The sequence below is a fragment of the Chroicocephalus ridibundus genome, chromosome 2, assembly GCF_963924245.1.
Source record: "Chroicocephalus ridibundus chromosome 2, bChrRid1.1, whole genome shotgun sequence".
Taxonomy (NCBI): domain Eukaryota; kingdom Metazoa; phylum Chordata; class Aves; order Charadriiformes; family Laridae; genus Chroicocephalus; species Chroicocephalus ridibundus.
Genome location: NC_086285.1, coordinates 47,237,987 through 47,258,259, shown reverse-complemented (window position 1 = coordinate 47,258,259; position 20,273 = coordinate 47,237,987). Strand labels below are relative to the sequence as shown.

The following is a 20,273-nucleotide window of genomic DNA, read 5'->3' as shown; positions in this document are numbered from 1 at the left end:
AATTCTGGTGCTGCTGTTTAAAGCCATCTGAGGTTTTTGGAATAAATTAGCTTTATGCTTAACTGTGTCATCCACTGATACTTGTTGCAGGAAAGCTGTATTGCTGGTTGAAACATGGGTGGTATGGGGCTGTGAGAGAGAGATCTTTGGGAGAAAAGGATGTCTGTCTCAAAATATTTTGAAAAAGATGTAGCAGACTGCAGTGTCAGTTAAATAACAGTAACTACAGTATGCTACTTTGATACAGATCTAGGTTAAACTTTTATTTTAATGGTAGTCAAACATGTGCATCTGCAGTTGCAGACTGTCATAACCTGGAGGCTCAAAATTAAGCTTGCAGAGGCAACTTAGGCTATGTTGCTTTCTGATTTTGGAACAGTTAGAGAATGTTATTTTGAGAGCTCTCTCAAGAGTCATTGGTTTTAAGTAGGTGTTCGAGAGAAGTAATTTTCTTTTTTTTAATGTGCCACAAAAAAGTTCCTTTTTTATTTTCCTGTCCCCCTCTCTCTACTGTTTAGATCAATTTTGACATACTCTCGGATTGGAGGACATGTAAAGACACTTACATTCTGCCAAGGCTCACATTACTTGGCTATAGCTTCGGATAATGGTGCCATCCAGCTTCTTGGTATTGAAGCTTCGAAGCTCCCTAAATCTCCTAAAATTCATCCGATACAAAGCAGGTATGTACTTAGAGCAGTTAAATCTCACTGCAGAGCTCAAGCTGTTAGTATATTTCTTGATTAGATCCCTTGATTTGCTCTAGGCTTTCTGCTGTCTGAGCCCAGGCTGTACTGGAAGGCTGTAACCCATGATCTTACCCTGCTTCATAAAGAAGGGTTGAAAGGCAACCGTGCAGGGCTGAGAATTCATAGCTCTAAGTTATTGGTGCCTCCTCTGTCACTGGACTTGAAACAGGCAGTCTGACCAGTTCTTTTTTTTTTTTTTTTTTTTTTATTTTTTATTTACGCACTGGGATCAGTAGTTTCTTACCTCCTCTGTTATGATGTTAATACTTATAATTTTGGAGGGTTTTTTACAGGTCATTAGATAAACATTTACATCTGATTTGTCCTTGGGCCCACAATTCTTTCCTCCCAGGCTTGGAGTAAGGTGGCAAAGATATGGGGGTTGGGATACTATTTAGGGGAGTATTTGGGGACGGTTTAGCTCTTTCTTACCTATCTCCATATGAGCAGCTTTTTTAAATTTGTCACTGATTCAACAGCTTAATCTTCTAGCTTGAGTGAGGGATGTGTCCAGGCCCCAGCAAAGCTAGCAGCCACCTCAAAGACCTCTTTTCTGTCTAAAGTAAAAGTAAGGTATCTGTCTCAAATGTCCTTTCTTACTTAATCCCAAATTCAGAAATTAAATAAGGCAAATTTAATGGAGATGGAAACTACAAACCAGACTTTTCCTTTTGGTATACACTGCATTTGTGCCTGAAGAAGGTGTCCGTTTGCACAGCCAGTAAGTGACCGAATATGCTGGCAGTATAACATGGAGAGGGGTGTTCCTGCCCATAAACTCTGGGTAGATCAATATCTGATAAATGTGGAGCATGAATGGGAGGGAAGTATCAAACACACTGGGAGACCCAGAGCACAGAGCTATGTTTGTTTGCAAAGAGCTGCTGACAGCATTTTACTAGCCTTTAGAAGACTTGCAGGTCCTATTGGCAGAGAGATGAGAGACCGTAAGCATCTGTTATACTAAAATCGGAAAGTTGTTTCTTTCTCACCAGCAGATGCCATGAGAAGTGAGATGAAGAGGAAAATGCTCCTCAGCATTAGCTATTGGAAGGAGTCTTAAACTTAGAGGGAGTCATATCTGTTTCTAAATTAGTTTATTGTTTTTAACCCAGGTCCTTGGATCTGAAGGATGATGGCTGTGTGGTAGATATGCATCACTTCAATTCAGGAGCCCAGTCAGTACTGGCTTACGGCACAGTTAATGGATCTCTGGTTGGATGGGATTTGCGATCCAGCAGCAACGCTTGGACACTGAAACATGATTTGAAGTTAGGCCTCATAACTTCATTTGCTGTGGACATACACCAATGCTGGCTGTGTATTGGTAAGCCTGTATTTCTTCTTAGCTTTACCCCCCTGCTTCTGGTTTTCTGTTACAATAACTATAGCTCAAGCTTTTGCTTGATCTGATTTTACTAGAATATGCTGTTCTCAAACAAGAGGAGAGAAATACCTCCTGATCTATTTGTGGAAGTATTCTGCTCTCTAAGTACTTCAGGCTGAAGTCCATCTCCCTAGGAACAGAGCACAGGGATATGGGCAAAAGCCCATCTATTTATCCCTCTGACTACGGGGAGCTTTCTCTCACCAGGAACAAGCAATGGTACCATGGCGTGCTGGGACATGAGGTTTCAGTTACCCATCTCCAGCCATTCTCATCCCTCCAAGGCCCGAATCAGACGCCTGCTCATGCATCCTGTTTATCAGTCCTGGGTAATTGCAGGTAAAAGATGTCTTAAACTTACCTCACAGTTGCCAGAGGTTGTGATTAAAGGAGCTTCTGTTTCAGCTTCTGCTTCAAGCCCTGGGGGGAGCTGGGGTGTTGTTTTTTTTTTTTCTTCCTTGTAGTTTTTCTTGTGCTTTGCTTGGGGAGAGGGAAAAGGGAAGGTTCATACTTGTTTTCTGACACTGTGATCTTCTTGGCTCTCTTTGAAATTAAAAAAGTGAACGAGAGAGGAGGTGGAAAAAAAAAAGTAGTTTTAAGCCATTATGAAAATAACAGACAGCCTTTACAGTTCTCATCTTCTGAGTGTTACAACTCTCATGAGAGTTCCTCCCTGCGTGCTGCCAGCCACATCACTTTTTAAGGACAAAAAGTTATAAAAGATATAGCCCAAACTCATGACATACATTGAAGTTGATGGGATTTCTCCCACTGCCTTCAGTGCCTCTGAAGAGCAGAAACTGAAAGGTTGTCCCATTCCCACTTGAATCTAACACAGCTTTGTCACGGGTTAGAGCTTTTGAAAATCTCCCAAGATCCCTCATCTGGTATGCTCACAGCTGCTTCATCCTCACTGCATGTAGCACCTTTAAATGTTTGTGTCGGAAACACATCCTGAAATGGACAAGTAGCTTAAACTAATCCTACAACAGCAAAATTGATAAAGTTGCTGTAAAATGAGAGTAATTTGAGTTTCACATTTTACTTGCTTCTTAGGCTTCATTTCTTATTTTAGTTATTAACCATCCTGGGAGATAAAACAAACTTGTAGGAAAAAAACCATACAAGTAACGCAAACTTTTCTGTGCTTTCTAGTTTGTTTCCTCCCTGCTAAAGAATAAATGAGTGACCAAGTTCATCACTTTGGAATATTATTAAAAAGTCATTGCCTGCTAGGTTGCTGCCAGGCATGTAAACAGTCCCTTGAACAAAATTCTTTGCCTGTCCCCTCTAAACATGGGTGTGGAACATCACCGTAGCTACTGTACTCTCTAACTTTGGATTGCTGTCTTACATGCCCAGGAGTAATCACCAAAGTCCCTGCTGAGCAGACCATCCATCCTTCTCAAACCAGGATGAGAAGTTATCTGGGGAGGAAAGTGAGGGTTTAATACCTTTCTAAAATGACTGTAAATTAAAGCAGGTTTCATTTAAACTCTCTTAAATTAGGCACTTTTAACTATAGTGAAGCTGCTTCCAAGCTGTAAATAAAACAAAACACACGCATGGCTTTACTTCTAAAGCAAGACTAACACAAATGCTGCAGAGAGCAAGTGGAACGTGTCTCTATGTCATACCCTCTATGTCATGTCAGTAGAACAGGTAGTGAAGAGCCAACCGACCTTTTTTATGTTGTTTTTTTTTTTTTTTTTTTTACATTGGCAATATCTTTCCTGTAGCTGTTCAAGGCAATAATGAAGTCTCCATGTGGGATATGGAAACTGGTGATCGACGCTTCACTTTGTGGGCCAGCAGTGCACCGCCTCTTTCAGAACTGCAGGTCTGGTCTCTTTCTCTTCCAGTTTCTGTTGTGTGGTGGGGGCTGCAACAACCTCAGACTCCATGCTGTGCATCACTGCCGCTGCCTGTCTGCGTGGCCATGCCAGTTTGGCACCAGGAGCTTGCCCTGGGATTTATTTTGGCACCATAATTGTTTTGCTGTCAAAATCAAATTGCCTTTGTAAAACAGCAGTGTAACCTGAATCTTCATCGGTATCTTCCACTATCTGTGGAATGTACTTGTAACGCTCGCTTGTTATATCCAGTCATCTGCTTAGAAAACCAATGAGCTGGTCAAGCCTGTAAAGATTAGGGCAAAGGCAAAATTCATGGTGTGGCATCTTGTACTTACTTGCTGGTTTTGGGATTGTGTATAATTCTGTAAGTATCTGCTCTTTTGCACATTCTTTCTGTAATACAGTGCCACTACTACACTTAACTGCTGGTCTAAAGCATGAAGTTGCTCTTCTTCAGGGAGTTAATTGGGGAAGGAGCAATCTGGGATATCATTCTTAGAACATAAATACGTGCACAAAAATAACCACAGCCACTTTTGTAAAGGTTGGAAATGCAGATCTGGAATCTATCTAAACTTGAATTTGTACATGCTACAAAGATTGCAGGTTGAGTTAATTTTGATCACACACGTTGCACACAAGGTTTCAAGCTAGTTTTTTGTTCTGTGTCTGCCCCCTAATGCCTCCATAGCATAAATCATGCTTTTTGGCATGATTGGCCTACCTGATTCTTAATCTCTCTCATTTGCTATCATTGAGAATGTAACTTCCAAGATTCCCGAAAAGCATTATGGAGAGTTAAATCTGTTGCATTGCTCTGTGAAATGTAAGGAAGCAATTTAGCTTAAGATGTGGCCCATTCAAGTAACTTGGCATTTGTCAGAAAGATTTGAAAATTGAGTGGATGAATGTGGTAAAGAATGCATTCCTTTTCTGAAGCATGGCAACAGCTGTTGGTGATAACTTATTTTTATATATCCCTTTTCCCTACTAGCCTTCTCCTCACAGCATCCATGGAATATATTGTAGTCCAGCATCGGGTAATCCCATACTACTGACAGCAGGCTCAGACATGAAAATAAGGTAATAAAACTAACAACTTTTTTGTTTGACACCCTCCCCTCCCCCCCTGCTGGTGTACTAAATTTTGCCAAGCTTTGCCTAAGTAAGCTCCAAGAAGTCAAAACAATAATGCTCAAGATGTGTTCATCGGTAAGCGTCAGTGAGCTGAGAGAACTGTTCTTAGCAAAAGTAGTGCAAAACTTGTCATTTCTCTGAAACACTTCTACCGTTCTTTAAATTATTGATAGGCTGCATGATGAAAAACAAAACAATAACTCTTGTGCAAGCTTGATATGAATGTTCATTTCTCTGCATCGCTCTCTTCCACTAAGTGTAGAAAGCATATAGCATTTGTGCCCACTCATTTTCGTCGTAAGAGCAAGACAGCTTTTAAACAGCTGTATTAAGCAGATAAAATGGAACATCTCAGCTTGATTTTGTTTCTTTGTGTGTAGGTTTTGGGATCTAGCCTACCCTGAGAGATCATATGTTGTTGCCGGAAGTTCTAATTGCCCATCTGTTTCCTACTACAGGAAGATAATTGAGGGCACGGAGGTGGTTCAGGTATTCTGCTTTGTTTGATAGACAACTTATTCTGCTTGCCTTCTATAGGCCCCATGGGTTATATTAATTCCTTGATAGCTTCAATTATAATTGTGTCTCTCTTACCTTTTATGGATGGTGAGTGAGTTGCATTTTCAGGCAGTTAGGAAGAAATTATTTTAAAAGAAAAAAAAACAGAAGCCAGACTCATATGTTTCTTTTGGCATACTGAAATCCAGGGTTTTAACACTCTTGGCTTTGATCAGTCTTTGCAATGTCTTTTGTGTAGGATCTTAGCAAGCAAGGCAATGTGAGATGTATTGGCACCGAAATAATGTGGTAGCAGAACTCTGCAGTTTTTATGACATCCTTCAGAGTGACTTTTGGAACCGGCAGCGTTGCTAGTTGTTGAATAGCACAATGTTTTGTTTCAGTTCAATTGAATGAATGCTACTTCAGAGGTGACTGAAAAAAAAATGCAGTGAGGATCTACCTATGCACTGTGATATTTTAGTGTTTCATCTGAAGTTCTTAAACAATTACTTTCATGCTATTGAACCAGTTTTCATAAAACCTTTGGGAAGCTAAGATGTATGTGTCGCTCTAGCTTTTTATTTTCCCTATAGGAATATCAAATCTTTGTAGTTAGTGTAATTGAAATAAATATGAGTAAAAAAACCATTCTTTCCCTAATTGGAGAGCTATCACATCAATTCAGATTAAGACTTAGGTTGTGTATGATGAAAAGGAATGAACCATGGAGTAATCCTAAGAAAACTATCAAAGGGTGGGAGGTTTTGTGTTTGGGTGGGGTTTTTTGTTTGTTTGTTTTTAAGAGCTTTTTTTGGTCTTTTTACACTGACAGCCTAATATGCGTGACAGTTCCCTCTTGCAAATGCTCACCTTTCTGTAAATAGTATTTCTTTCTTTGTTTTTGTACAGGAAATTCAAAACAAGCAAAAACTGGGGCCCACAGATGAGACCCCTCGCAAGGGTCCAGAGTCTCTTCCTGTCGGTCATCATGATATTATCACAGATATCGCAACTTTCCAGACCACGCAAGGGTTTATAGTAACCGCATCCAGGGATGGAATCGTTAAAGTGTGGAAATAAAAGTTGTACTAATATATAGTATGTAAATATTTGTAATAAAGAAATAGTGTTATAATGAAGTTTTCAAGGACTGTTTCCAGATCATGGAATAGAATGGACTTTAAATAGTATAACGGTGATGATAAAATCAGTTATCTGTATCCTACCACCCTGTTAGCACTTCTTAATCACTTCTTTTATTCAAGATGTTTGGTATCTATAGCATTCCCTTGAAATACCCAGCAGTCTATGAAGAAATCATTTAGCCTGGTTTTGACTACATTATTCTTCAAGGATCTTTCAGAAAACGATTTAAAGACGTCCCACATTACACATTCTAAATGTGCAAAAAGCAAAGAGCTGGTACACGTACTTCAGTGCCTGACTGCTCCTATGTCGAGTCTGAGAAATGAAATAAGAACCAGTGCACTAATGTCCCTGTACATTCTAATTATAATAAAGTCCACTTGAGCTTCCCTGTTTGGTACTTGCGTTTCTTGATATCCTTTGTTCCTCTGCAGTGATTCTGTAGTCTCTGCTGCCAGAGCCTTTGGGCTGTTAATTGTAGTTTGAGATCAGCTTAACCTTGTGTCAGATCCTCAACTGTACTTTGTGCCTTCATCCGGCTTGCTTGGAACTTGAGTCTAAAGCTAAGCTCTTGTCCTGGGAAGCTAAGGCAGCGCCACCAGGATGGTGTTCTGTCAATGAGTATGGATATCAGAGATAGCCAATACACAAGCTTTCAGCAGGAAGCATGTTTTCAGCATGCAGTGTTCATGTGAGAGGCAGTTCTGGAGGTCAGACAGGGGTAGTAAACTTTCTCACCACTCTTCCATTGTCTGACCCAGATTTTCAGATTTCCAAATCCTTTTCGGTCTCCCTGTCTTAAGCTTTTTCCTATGAGGCAACTTATTCCTTACCTGCATTTCCAGGTTCCGCTTTACAGGGACAGAAGGTTATTTAGCCCTAAAACCAGGTGATAACAAGGTGGTCTTTTATTATAAGCCTATCTTTGAAAGAATCGCTAGCCATGTGAACAATACAGGTCTGACAGAAGGATTTTGACGAGTTCTCTAATGAAAGCCTTCCAAAAATAATTAGTGTTGTCACCTGATATTAAAATCTTCTAACAGATTAACATTGTTCAATATGGCTATTAAATTAAATATTATTTAATACTAGTTAGAATACAGTAAGTGATATTAGGGATAGATCAGTTTTCCTAGTGGAGGAAAGCTATCAGTAGAGACACACGTGGATTTGGGAAGGGAACAGTGATGTTCCCAAAGTGGCTGAAGACAGGAAGTTACTTGGGACAGTAGGAACGAAAACTGACTGTAAAAATGTTACAGAAGGATTTCATGATTTCATTATCATTTCATTTTCATGAGTTCAATGAAATCCTTTGCAGGTAAAAGTGGTGCACATGGTAAACACAGCCCAGTCTTACCTTTGTGTTTATAATGAGCAGTCCTGAATAGCTTAGTCCTATTCAGGGAAAAAGTGTTGGAGTTATAACAGACAGTCCTATGAGAACTTTAACTCAGAGTTCAGTATCGATCCACAAGTTAAAATGAATGCTAGGAATTATCAGAGAAAGAATACAATAATACACCAGTGAACAAATCCATGATGCCCTCTTACTGTGAATAATGTGTGTGGTACTTCCCCCTAATAATGAAAATACATATAATGAGAGGCACAAAAAAAGCCTATTATGGGTAAAGAATGGTTCCATATAATGAATAATTAACTAGACTAGAAGTCTGCATCTGGAAAATAGAGACCCGAAGACAGAGATGACAGAGATCTGTAAATAAGCAATGACACAGGGAAAATTGAATAGGCAATAACTATTTGCTTGCTCTGCTGATGCGAGAACTATAAAGCATCAAAAGATGAGATAGGTACTATTTCATAAGGAAGGTACTATTTCATAAAGCATGTAACTAAGTGATGAAGCTTTGGGCTATTAAAATAATACTTAAATTCAGAGCAAAAAAAGAATCCATTAAGGGCTATTAGTCACAAAACTGCTATATACAAAAATGGCATGTTGAAAATTAAAGCTGTGATTTTGCAATAACTCTAGCATGAATTTTCTAACAGGGGTGGCCTGTGGAAAAAAAAAATAATATTTGTGTGCACGGGTTTCTGTACAATGGAAGAGGAAAAATATATTTTTATTTAAACAGCTTCCTGGATGGAATTTAGTTTTCCATCAAAACAAGTGTTTCAACGTTAAGAAGACTGTTACGAATTACCTGACTATCCTGAGATTTTAAAAGTCCAGCCAGGATCACAAATCCCCTTGCCTTCAACTTTAAACTCTCGTGGGGGGGTTTCAACTTTAAGTTCCAATTTTAAATTCTCATCAGGACCATAGGGAAAGCAAAGCAGTAGCTTTGCTCAGCTAATTTATTTCTTGTCAAAATTAGACCAGCTGCGGTAAGGCAGCCAGGTGCCATTGATTCTGGAAGAGAGGGAAAACCATTAGCACTGCAAGTGAAGTAAAGCTGGCAACAAGTCTGAAAGAAGAAGCAAAAGTTCTGTTCCTACCCATGGAAATAACGGTCCAGATTTTCCTCTCCACCAAGGAGGGGGAAAACTAAAATGTTAAAAACCATAGGTTTTCATCCTCCACTGTGATGAGGTTGTGCTGATTGCAGTCTCCAAGAATCTCTTCTATTTCAGCTGACACCATTATGGTTCTCGTACTCTAAATTGCAGGGTAGGGGTAATGACTGAAATTAAACCTGTCTCCTCACCTTCTGATTTCCATTGCTCATTGATTTCCTCAAAGGGCCAGCTTTGAAGGAGATAATTATGCATAAAACCACCATCTACATATATCTGTAAAAACTAGGTTTTGAAGGAGAGAATCAGAGACTAGAAGAACCTGAAATGGAACGTTATTACAATATATTCCAAGGGTATTACCTAGAAGTGATTAGGTAAGAGAGACTAAGTATAGTCTCTTGGGAAGAGACTATATCACAAGAGACTTTGCTGGCATAATAAAGATGAAAGAATTCAATAATCTTAGGTACATAGAAAAGAAAGGGACTGCCAAAGAAAATGGTCTTTCAAGGATTTATGGAAAGAAGACGAGAAGAGTATGGCTCAAAATCACAGGGGAGACAAAGAACTGAGAATTATGCAAGCAATCTGTGCTACAGACATAATTTTGCTCTCAATCTCCAAATCAAGAATGGTCGATGTTACTGTTGCAGATGGTCGTAAGGAGAATATTACATCTTTGAAGGCAGTTGGGTCAGATGGGCTAAACTGCAAATGGAATGCACTTCATCCATGCACACAGTGTGAAAAGGTGCCATTGCGAGAACAAAACACATTTAATTATTTACCTCATTAAAATACTGACCATTGAATCTGAAATGAATTCATAAATACACCGATGAAGACGAGGTCCAGTAAATTGTAGAACTTACCATGTTCAGGGGTGGTGCTGGCAAGGACTCGATCATCTTTTATTGTCTTCAGATTGTCAAAATTTTTAATTCAAAATATGAGCTTGTGTTTCCCACTAATCTCTTCAAGATGAGATTTACCTTGGCAGTTCTGTGTAAATATCAGATCTGCCAGTGAGATGCGGTATAGAGGGTCCACTTCTGACATGGTTTGTATGATCTCAGTGAAAGCTGTGCTTGTACCAAAGAGGGCAAAATGCTTAGAAAAATGTTGGGAATGAAAGTCGGGCCCTAAGCGTCTGTTTTATTGCCAGCAGCAGCCACGAGAACGCAGTTCCATCTTCAATTCTTTACTCCCTTGAGTTTATTACTAACCAGGTTTGGACAAACCTGTTTTTATTACTCCTTGCAATTTTGGGATACATGAGCAAAGACATATTTCAAACAACATTAAAAAAATCCTTCTTTTGATATCTTGCTGGTGCACCGTTTTAAAAGAATGACTGCTCAAACAAAAATTGTAAGAGTGCCTTAGTTTCTGAAAAATGAAATAAAACCAAGAAAAAAAGAGTAACAGAGGTGAAAACAGAAATAAAGACAATGTGTAAAATCAGGGAACTCTCCTGGATAGTTTGTAAAAGCAAATTTTGAAAGAATCTATTTCTAAATGTCAGCTGAGTGAAATGTACAGGGCAGAATGAAAAGGGGATTGCCTAGGGAGACAGAACACTTTTTAAATTAATGAATTTTACAATAAAATACAACTTTACAATAAAAAGGTAACATGCATAAATGTATAGCTTTGTATTAACTAGCACAAGCCAAAATTTTTATCTAAGACTGAAGCAGGAAAAGGCCGTTATATCTTAAGCCATAAAAAGATTGAGAGCAAGAAAAAGCCCCTGGCACCCAATGACGCTTTTCCCTCATGCAAAAATCCACTTCACTCCTCACACTGAAAAGTAACGTGTGCCACAAAAGTCCATGCACGTCAGTGTATCACAGTACAAGAAAGACTATGCTGGGACACCTATTGTTTTTGCTGTATCGTTTGGAGAAAAATGAGCATTTTATGCTGCATTGTGTTTTGTGAATGTGTTCTCAAAAACTATGCTAGAGTGAAGCAGTCACTACAAACCAGCCACAGGAAATCAAATTCACAAGTAGTGCTGGCGTCACCTTCTCAGCAAGCACGAAGGACTCAGGAAATTCATAACTTAAAGCATGAACAGATATGCGTACAACCCATGGACATAAGGAGCTTGTGGGCTGGTCAGAAAGACCATGCCAATTTGTGGTTTTGGTTTTTTTTTTTGCTTTAAAATGGTGTGATACATTGTTCTTTTATCTGCATTAATTTCCTCCCGCGCTTCTTATCACAAATTCTTTTCCTGCTAAAGTAATGAGGTGACCAACATGGAATATGGCACTGGGCTGCTTGACAGTGCTCCCACAGGAGAATTGCAGCAAAGATCCAGAACCGCAAGCTTAGTAATGTATGACATAAATTATGAAATACATTTCTGGGACAGCTTTTATTGGAAAGTTTAGTCAAAGAAATTAGCTGGAAATCCCTTTTCTGCTTCAATCCAGGTTTCATTTTTAGTTTAAAAATATGACATCCTGTAAAGTTCTTCAGAATCTGATGAAGTGGGTTAGTTATAAAAAGTTTTCCCGTATGTACAATGAAATTTGGCCATTTTGAGAAGGGAGGGTGGAGTGCACTGATCCTGTTTTTCTACAGTTCTTTTTAGCCTTCTTTCCAATGAAAATAAGGCTAATATTGTCACAGTGTCTGCCTGTCTATCTTGCCACAGTAGAATTGTGAACACATTGGCCAATTTCAACTAAATGTGATGGACAGATAGAGGTCTCCAAGTTGTGAAGTTCCTGCAGAATTTACAAAGATGACCAGCAGTACAGAGGATAGAGACAAATTTAATGCCCTATTGAGAGGAAGAGTAGGGTGCGAGTTCAGCCGCGACCCGCGCTGTCCAGAAGACACATCACGTACCCAGCCACGGCAATGGATGATTATACGCATCCATTTCATTTTAGAGATTCCTTAGGTTTCGCAGTGCAATCATCGCCAAGAAAGACCAAGTGCTTCTATTCTAGACACGTTAAGACACGTGAAGCAAGAGTCAATGGCAAGCTTCACACAGATAGGAGCAGAGGGAGCCAACAACATAATGGCAGCTGTGGCACAGAATTAATATGTCTCCAAGTAGTTTGTTGAGGGTTTTTTTGTTTGGTTTTGTTTGTTGTGAAGTAGTTGAAATAGATGCAAATTTCTTATTATAAGTGATCAGTCATTTTTTGGCATTATTTTCTTTTGACTGCGCTAGAGCAAAGAGATGCGTTTGAAAGAACAAGAACCGCTAGAACTATAAATTAAATGGATTTCAGTGTTCACCTGTGCTGTGAAAGAGTGAGGAGAGAGAAGAGGAGAGGATGCTGAGAATACGCTTATGGTCAGAATCAGGACGGTTGGGATGATGTCAGAGAACAGAGTGGGAGAAACCCCCTTTCCAGCCTTTTCCTCCTTACCCAGCCAGCCTGGCCAAGGATGCAACTGTTTCCAATTAAAGTATTAACCCTTTTTTTTTCTTTTTTTTTTTTTTTTTTCCCATTTAAATGCACAAAGAACAAAACTTTGTGCAGAAGCAAGCATTTCTTCAACTGTTGCGGTGCTCATTCTCTACCCCATCTTCTTTAGAAAAGACCTCTTGAACAGTAGAATGGAGAGCGTGCTCTTTCCTTATTCCCCCATGCTCACCTTACAGTTTCATACAGCTTAATAAAAGTTACAGTAACCAGTCCTTTATTAATACCCAGATACAATTCTTCTTTTACAGAAATAATATGAAAATGAATCTCTTCTATAAAGTTAATGTTGGATTCCTTTTGTAAAACAGGTCCAGTAACTTATTTTTAAGAGAAGTTTTGATCGGCAAGAAACCCATTATTATAGATATATGACATATTTAAGCTATTTCTCCTGGCAATTCTCATAGTTAAAATGTTTTTTGTTTTGGACCACAATTTTAATTTCTTCCATGTCATATTGGGTACAGCACAATTCCAAATTAAAGAATCTAGTGTCTAAAGTAATTGGTAATTTTAACAATATCAGAATGGACACCTTATTTTCCTGAGATTTTTAGGTTTATCTATAAAGAGAAGCTAATATTCTGTGTTGAACATATTATAACTAACAAGCTATAAAGAGCTATGGCACATGCTCATTTCTAGCTGTTAATTTATTAAAATAATTATCTGAAGCGTCATGAAATGTGCAACTCTTCTGAGCAGTCATGTTTTTAATTTTTAAGATGACTTGAAATTACATAACTCAAATGCAACAAATGTGTTCTCCCTTCACAAATCCTTTCTGTTTTTCTGTATCAGAACTCCATTATGGCCCAGCTGCTTGCAACGATTCTTGGAAGATACAGAAAACTCTTTTTCCTTGCACTCTACCCTCACATTTCCCAGATTCCTACACCTCTGAGGGACAATTCCATTTTGTGAGGCATGAATGATGCTGTAAATTGCAAAGAGGATATACGCATGCTTTCTGATGAAAATACCACATTGACTTTTTACTTTGCAGTTCTCTTTCATCTGAAATAAATTGTTCTGTGGATGCTTTTTGTCCAGAACATTTTAATAAGGAAGTATATACATGTTATAGCAGAGCCATTGAGATAACTGGAAATCCTGCAATGTGGCTTAATAACAACAGAAGTAAAAGACAAAGTTCATGGCACCTTGCGAATTAGCACCAGTAAAGAGCCCAGATGACCTGAACACTGTGGTAGAATACAGCTTTCCAGTAGCCTCATCCGTGCAGTGCAGAGGGCTACATATTAACATCAGACTCAAATATATTTTCAGGTTTTTGAGCGCAGTGGAGATCTTCTAATTCTCTGAGGCACAAGAGACAGGTACAGTAATTTTGAAACAAGTATCTTTCTAGCGATCTTGTTCTCTGAAAAACTGAAGAGAAACAGACATCTCTCTGGAATACAGTGTACTTCCAGAGTAAAATCATGAACTGCTTGTGTCTGTCTTCATGTTACCGTGTGTCTTTTAAGAGGAGCACATTCCTTTTCCCCTTCACAGATACCTGAGAAGCAAAGCAAACTAAAACACCTCCTTGTGAAGACAGAAATCTATTTCTTCAGTTATGTCTCCCCATATTCTGCATGCTCTTTGTAATTAAGATAGCAAGCGTTTTGTTGAGGAAATCTCTTCCCAAGTCACGTGCTTGATTGAGCCCACAGAATTAATGACTGCTCCTGTAGGACTCTGCCATGGAAACAGATAGGAATAAAACATCTCTCATCACTGTGGAGCGTTGTAGTCCCTAACAACAAAACACAACCCGCTTTCCCCTGTGAAGGATGCAGGAGAAAAGGAAAAATGAAAAAGCTAAGCATATGGAAAATGGAGAATCCATTAACTCCATCTGCAATTAATCTGACATAGTCCAATATATTCTCTCTAACCCCTCTCTGAAGGACCTGAAATCCCTGCTTTCTGGCCTCTGACTGACCAAGTGTCTCTCTGCATTTATCCTAATATTTCATTGTTGATACTACTAAAAATAAGTTTTTAAAAGAGCCATCATCAGATCATGATTTCAGCAAACATTTCTAATGCATTCTTAAGGGATGATGAATAGCAGAAAATTGCATGGGAAAGCCATTTTGTGTCTTCATGGTTGGTATTCACACCTCAGGAAAGGCATGAAAGCTAGAAAGTATTCAGGAAAAAGTTACGAAGCACGATTTAACATTTGATTGAAAAACCCCAAACCCATTCTCAGGAAACTCAATTCAAGAAAAAGCTAAGAACGATTTGCAGGAGCTTTTCCAGAACCAGGTCAGCTCCTTTTAGCTAAGCACTGACTATTCTGATACTAACTCTGCAGTTCAGTCTGTATTCACTTAAATCTTGAAAGCAGCACGGAGATGAGAGAAACCAAAATTCAACTCTGTGCTTTCAGAGGCTAGCTGGGAAGATACAGCAGGTGAATAGAGAAAGCACCAGGCTTAGAGGTGTACCCCTTAGACGGGGTTCTGTCAGAAAATGGACAGAGGTTTATGTGAATCATTCTCTTGCCAAAAGAGAAGGAGAAAAGTAATGAAAAGATCAGCTTGGAGCAGGGGCAAGGTTGGAGAAGAGATCCCCTTCCTTCCGCTTGGGATTGTAAGGGTGAATTAGGATCCATCTAAGGCTAGTTGGTGTAATGATACTATTTTCTCTTCTTGCTTGTTTCTTTCAAATACAGATTCTGCTTTCACCCACAGTCCCCACTGTCTTCAGCTGGGCTGAAGGGCTTCACATTTCTACTCCAGTTTTATTTCTTCTTGGTGAAAACTCCTGTTCTTAAAGGAGTCTATTTTCTACCAGCCTGCAACAATCCTCTTAAGTACCAGGGAGGAGTGAATGAAGTAGCCTCTATGGTGACATGGTCTGCAGACGTCTCTTTTGTTTCAAAGCTAGAGAGAAACACAGGACACAATCAGGATGTGTGTTGATGAAACATTCACAGGTAGCTCATTCTCAATCAGATGGGAAGTGAACTTCTCGAGAAAATTGCTCAAGCCTGTTGACAGAATTGAATGCCTAATTATAACAGAAATATAAACAGGCCGAAATTACAATTTAATAGGCTGAAAAAAAGGAATAAATTTTCATCTGGAGTGGTGTTCTTCCCCTTCCTCCCCCCTTAAAAGATGTCATTTAAGAGAACTGCAACCTCTTTATACATAGAGCAAGAAAATACATATTTTCTCTTGGTATTAGAACAATGTTCTCCTTCCTGACTGCTTGCAGTCACTTCTCTTGAAAAAACTAAATCTTAAAAACAGATCTATATATAGTTAAAAAAAATGTGAGTGAAGGGTAGAAATGCTTTTGCACAGTGCATGGAAGTGAAAAAGAATGTATACATGGTTCTCAAGAAAACACAGACTTTAGGGAGAATAAGAAACAAAGCTGATTGATTGATTGTTACAAGTCAATGATAACTGCTATTACCAGCCATGATTCAAGGCAATGTATATGTGAACTCAGAACACAAACTGAGTTTTCTAGAAAAAACTAGAACAGGGTGACTGCAAATAAGAGATGGTGTTTCTGAAGATAAGAAAACAGAAACAAGACACCACTTAGACACACGCAAGTCTATGGGACTGGATGGAATCCATCCAAGAGTACTGAGGAAGCTGGTGGGGGTGCCCACCAAGGCATTTTCCATCATTTATCAGCAGTCTGGGCTAACTGGGGAGGTCCCAGTTGACCAGAGGTTAACAAATATGACACCCATCTACAAGAAGGGCCATGAGGAGGATCTGGGGAACTGCAGGCCTGTCAGTCTGACCTCAGTGCCAGGGAAGGTTATGAAGCAGATCACCCTGAGTGCCATCACACAGCACATACAGGACAACCAGGTGATCAGGCACAGTCAGTATGGGTTTATGAAAAGCAGGCCCTGCTTGACTAACCTGATTTCCTTCTATGACAAGGTGACCCACTCAAAGGATAAGGGAAAGGCTGTGGATGTTGTCCATCTAGACCAGTTATTTCCCTCCAACAGCATGAGGAAAGGATTTCATAAGCTTTGATTTTGCTCATTATTATCCCCATTTTTTTCTAATCCAAGAATTCAGATTCGCTCATGCGAAAGCGGCCATAACAAGTAGATATAAGCTGACAATGTGCCTGCCTACATAACAGAGATTCTTATGGTCTATACGGCAGTAATGCAAATCAGGAAAATTTCAGGAACTTTCACATTGTTCTTAGTTGTGCTTCAGGGAAGTAACCTTGAAGACGACGGCTTGCAGCCTTCATGGTTCATGTTGCCTTTATGTTTCCTTTGCTGACCTGAATGCTGGCCTCACAGTCCTTTTGCAGCACTTTTCCAGCGTGTGAACTACTGGGCAGTTCCCTAGTGAATTTCTACGTTGAAAGTGTGCCCTTTGCGCTATGATTCAGCTTCAGAACCAACCAATGCCTTTGGCAGAAGGAGTCACAAAACTGGCTGACATCAGTGACTGATGTCCTCAATTTTGATTTCTCTTTTCTCATTATATTTAAGCCTTCATGTAATAAAAAAGTAGCATTTTAATATTAAAATACATTATGGCACTTGGAAATTTCCAGAAGAGCACAATGTATAGTTTTGGGTGACTACAAAGGTATGTTTAAAACACAAAAATAATAGAAGGGATATAATTCATTTTGTACAACAATTTCAGACTTTTTAAAAAACATAACATGGTATGCTGTTCATTTCTAATGTGTTTATTATGGTCCAGTTGCACTCTTTATCTTTGCTAATCATGCAGACTTTTAACCAATCAAACAAAAAACTTGTTGAAAACACCCAACAAGGAGAGCTCTGCAAAAGCAAATTGTATTCACCATTAACCCCCCAATATTCAAATAATTATGTAATGCACTTACACAGGTCTTTAGCTGTGAAGGAGTCTGACACACTTTGCCCTGAGCTCTTCTGGTGGGTAGTTGTTCTTCTCACCTGTTCAGAAGGCAGTAACAAAATTCATTAGTTTTGTGGGATTTGGAAGATTTTGGCAAAGTTTAGCCTTTTATCCAAGAATAGCTGCAAATCAAGTGACCATTAATTTTATACACCTATCATAAAGCACATCATGAGTACACCCCGATCTTATCTATCCAGTGCTTTTGCAGAATATTGAAAATTCAACGGGAAATAAAAAAACCCCACCACTTGTGATGTGATAACTTACTCCTGAGGAAATGTATGAATGGCTTCAGAAACCTCATTACATAGTCAAGTTCAGGCTTGTGGATTCTGCCAAGCTGAACCAAATGCTGTTCCAGAGGAGTGCTTGCGAGCTCTTCCAGCTCATTTCTGTCATAGGACTTTCCTAGTGAAATTGCAAAGAGTGCATAGCCTCGGCACTTAGCTTGCATGGAAATTTTTTTTAACATTCCTTTGTCCCATTGACTCGTTTTTCCAGCAGATATAATGATAATAACTTTGAGTGGCCTTGGATTGGGAGCCGCTGAGAAAATGTTAGAAATTGTCCATTGCATAGCATAGCCGACGGCAGCCTCTCCATTCAGCTGCTGAAGAGATTCTTCAATATGTCTTCTTATTCGGTCCTTACTGCTGTAGGTAACAAAGTCAAATTCTTTCTTTACAGGCCTCTTCCCTGTGCCTGCTTTGAAACCTGGTAGTGCATGGCTCACCACAGCTATTCTGTCCCCTACAACAGATGTTTTTGGATCAGAGGAAATGTTGAATGCAGTGATTGCTTTGCTCATGAAGTCTTTGACTTGCTCAAACTCAGCACCACTCATTTCCTGTGAACTATCCAGAATGAAAGCAGCATCCACATATGTCCTCGGTAAACTGCGCCTGGGACGTTCACAAAAAGCATCTGGTTTACATATGTCTACAAAAGAATGTAAAATTAATTAGCATTTTTTTAGATAAATCAAAAAGTAAATATGCAACAATGAATGTGATCACAGATCTAAAGTGTCAGAATGGCCATTTAAAAAAAAAAAAAAAAAGGAAAATAAAAGAAGAATAACCAGTAGAATGATGTCAATGCATGTTAGGAAAATAAAGGCTGACTCAAAACCCATAATTATGCACCAGGTTCTGCAAGACAATTGATGCTCTATTTCCCACTGAAATAAAAAAAGATCACAGGAATAGAGTTGATTACATTATAACTGTGTATTTTTTGACAGGTTTACAAAAAAAGCAAGATTTAGAAAAAATGTGAAACCAGGTCCTTACTTCCCATTAAAATCAATGAAACCCCAAAACTCGCCTGTTTAGTTCAGTATGTATTTGATAAGGGCTTTTTTTTATTAGGACAGAGATCACTACACACACCAGCCATAGCAACTTTTTATTGTTTGGGCAACGTGTCAGAATGTATTTATGTGGCTATTTAAATAAAAGTTTTATTCCTATCTAATACAACTGCTGGAAGCCTTTTGAGGAAACCTAAAATATTATGTCACTAAGATGAGAAATCAATGCTTATTGAAAAAGCACTTTGCGTCAAGAAAAGAAAATGGCATTTTCAGAATTGCAATTTTTCCCAGTATTTTGGAAAGCAAAAGAAAGGGTCAGTCTTCACAATGATGTTCTTCACAGAAGAGAGTCCTTGTGGTATTGGTGACCTTCACCAAATTATTGGGGACTCTGGTCAGGAGTCAAAGTTGATCAATATTGCAAAAATTACAAAATGACTGCAGACAAGATTTTAAAACATTTGCTAATCTTTGAAACTCCTTTCTATGAAAAGTAACTCCAACTCGGACTCAGAGCATACGAGTAGATTGTCCAGGTTCCAGCAGATAACGAGTCCTTCTCTCAAGCTGTTAGGTGTGCTAATAGCTGCTGTACTGCACAGATTCATCATAAAGAAGACAGGGGACCTCACATGCCATGAATGCCAGACCATTAGCTGAGTCACAAAATGAGATATTCCTTCTTAATCCTTCACCTGTCTTTCTGACCAATGTGTGTCCCAGTAGGAACACATAGGGGTAGTCTCCAGCTTTACATAGTGATGGAAAGACCAGAAATGATCTTCTGAAGAATAAGGACAGGAGGAGATAAGGATGTAGGCTCTAGCCCTATTACCTGTCTTCACCAGTCTGAGAAGATACTGATTTGACAGAAGGTGGCATTGATTATCTGCTACAGCTTCTTAAAGGTTAGCAAACTTGGTCATGAAGGGTTTTAAAGCTGAAGGACACTGGTGGCCTTGGTCTGTTACATTTAATTAACACTTGCTTTTAGGATGCAACTCAAGTAAATGCATCCTTTTCAACCAGGCTTTCTGGTCACACAAGGATTCAAATACCCCAAAAGAAAAACATGTGCTCATTCGAGGTAGAAGATCCCTTCTACAGGGACAGGAGTAAGGAAATGGCTCTAGATGTTTAATACCACATTTGATGAAGCCTAAGGTGGACAAACATGTTCTTCCAATTTAAGTATTTTCCTTTGAAATGGATTTAGCAGTTAGGACAATGCAGGTGATAGGTTGCCAGTAAATGATTTTCACTGGAAACAGATTCTATTTTTGGAACTCAACACTTCAATAAGAAACAAAGTCAAATA

General features: G+C 39.0%; 2 protein-coding genes across 2 annotated transcripts in view; one reads left to right on the top strand and one right to left on the bottom strand.

Annotated features, from left to right (window-relative positions):
• The window catches only part of PIK3R4 (phosphoinositide-3-kinase regulatory subunit 4), a 28,128-nt gene extending 20,963 nt beyond the window's left edge, over positions 1-7,165 (top strand). The window contains exons 14-20 of the mRNA XM_063325290.1: positions 519-683; positions 1,865-2,076; positions 2,344-2,475; positions 3,876-3,976; positions 4,987-5,075; positions 5,510-5,618; positions 6,540-7,165. Of these exons, the coding sequence (XP_063181360.1) occupies positions 519-683; positions 1,865-2,076; positions 2,344-2,475; positions 3,876-3,976; positions 4,987-5,075; positions 5,510-5,618; positions 6,540-6,710 (979 nt within the window). The 3' untranslated portion in view covers positions 6,711-7,165. The remainder of the gene's footprint in view (positions 1-518; positions 684-1,864; positions 2,077-2,343; positions 2,476-3,875; positions 3,977-4,986; positions 5,076-5,509; positions 5,619-6,539) is intronic.
• Positions 7,166-13,166: 6,001 nt separating this feature from the next.
• LOC134510843 (collagen alpha-6(VI) chain-like) overlaps positions 13,167-20,273 on the bottom strand; it is a 58,432-nt gene continuing 51,325 nt past the window's right edge. The window contains 3 exon segments of the mRNA XM_063324068.1: positions 13,167-15,630; positions 17,603-17,675; positions 17,908-18,579. Of these exon segments, the coding sequence (XP_063180138.1) occupies positions 17,611-17,675; positions 17,908-18,579 (737 nt within the window). The 3' untranslated portion in view covers positions 13,167-15,630; positions 17,603-17,610.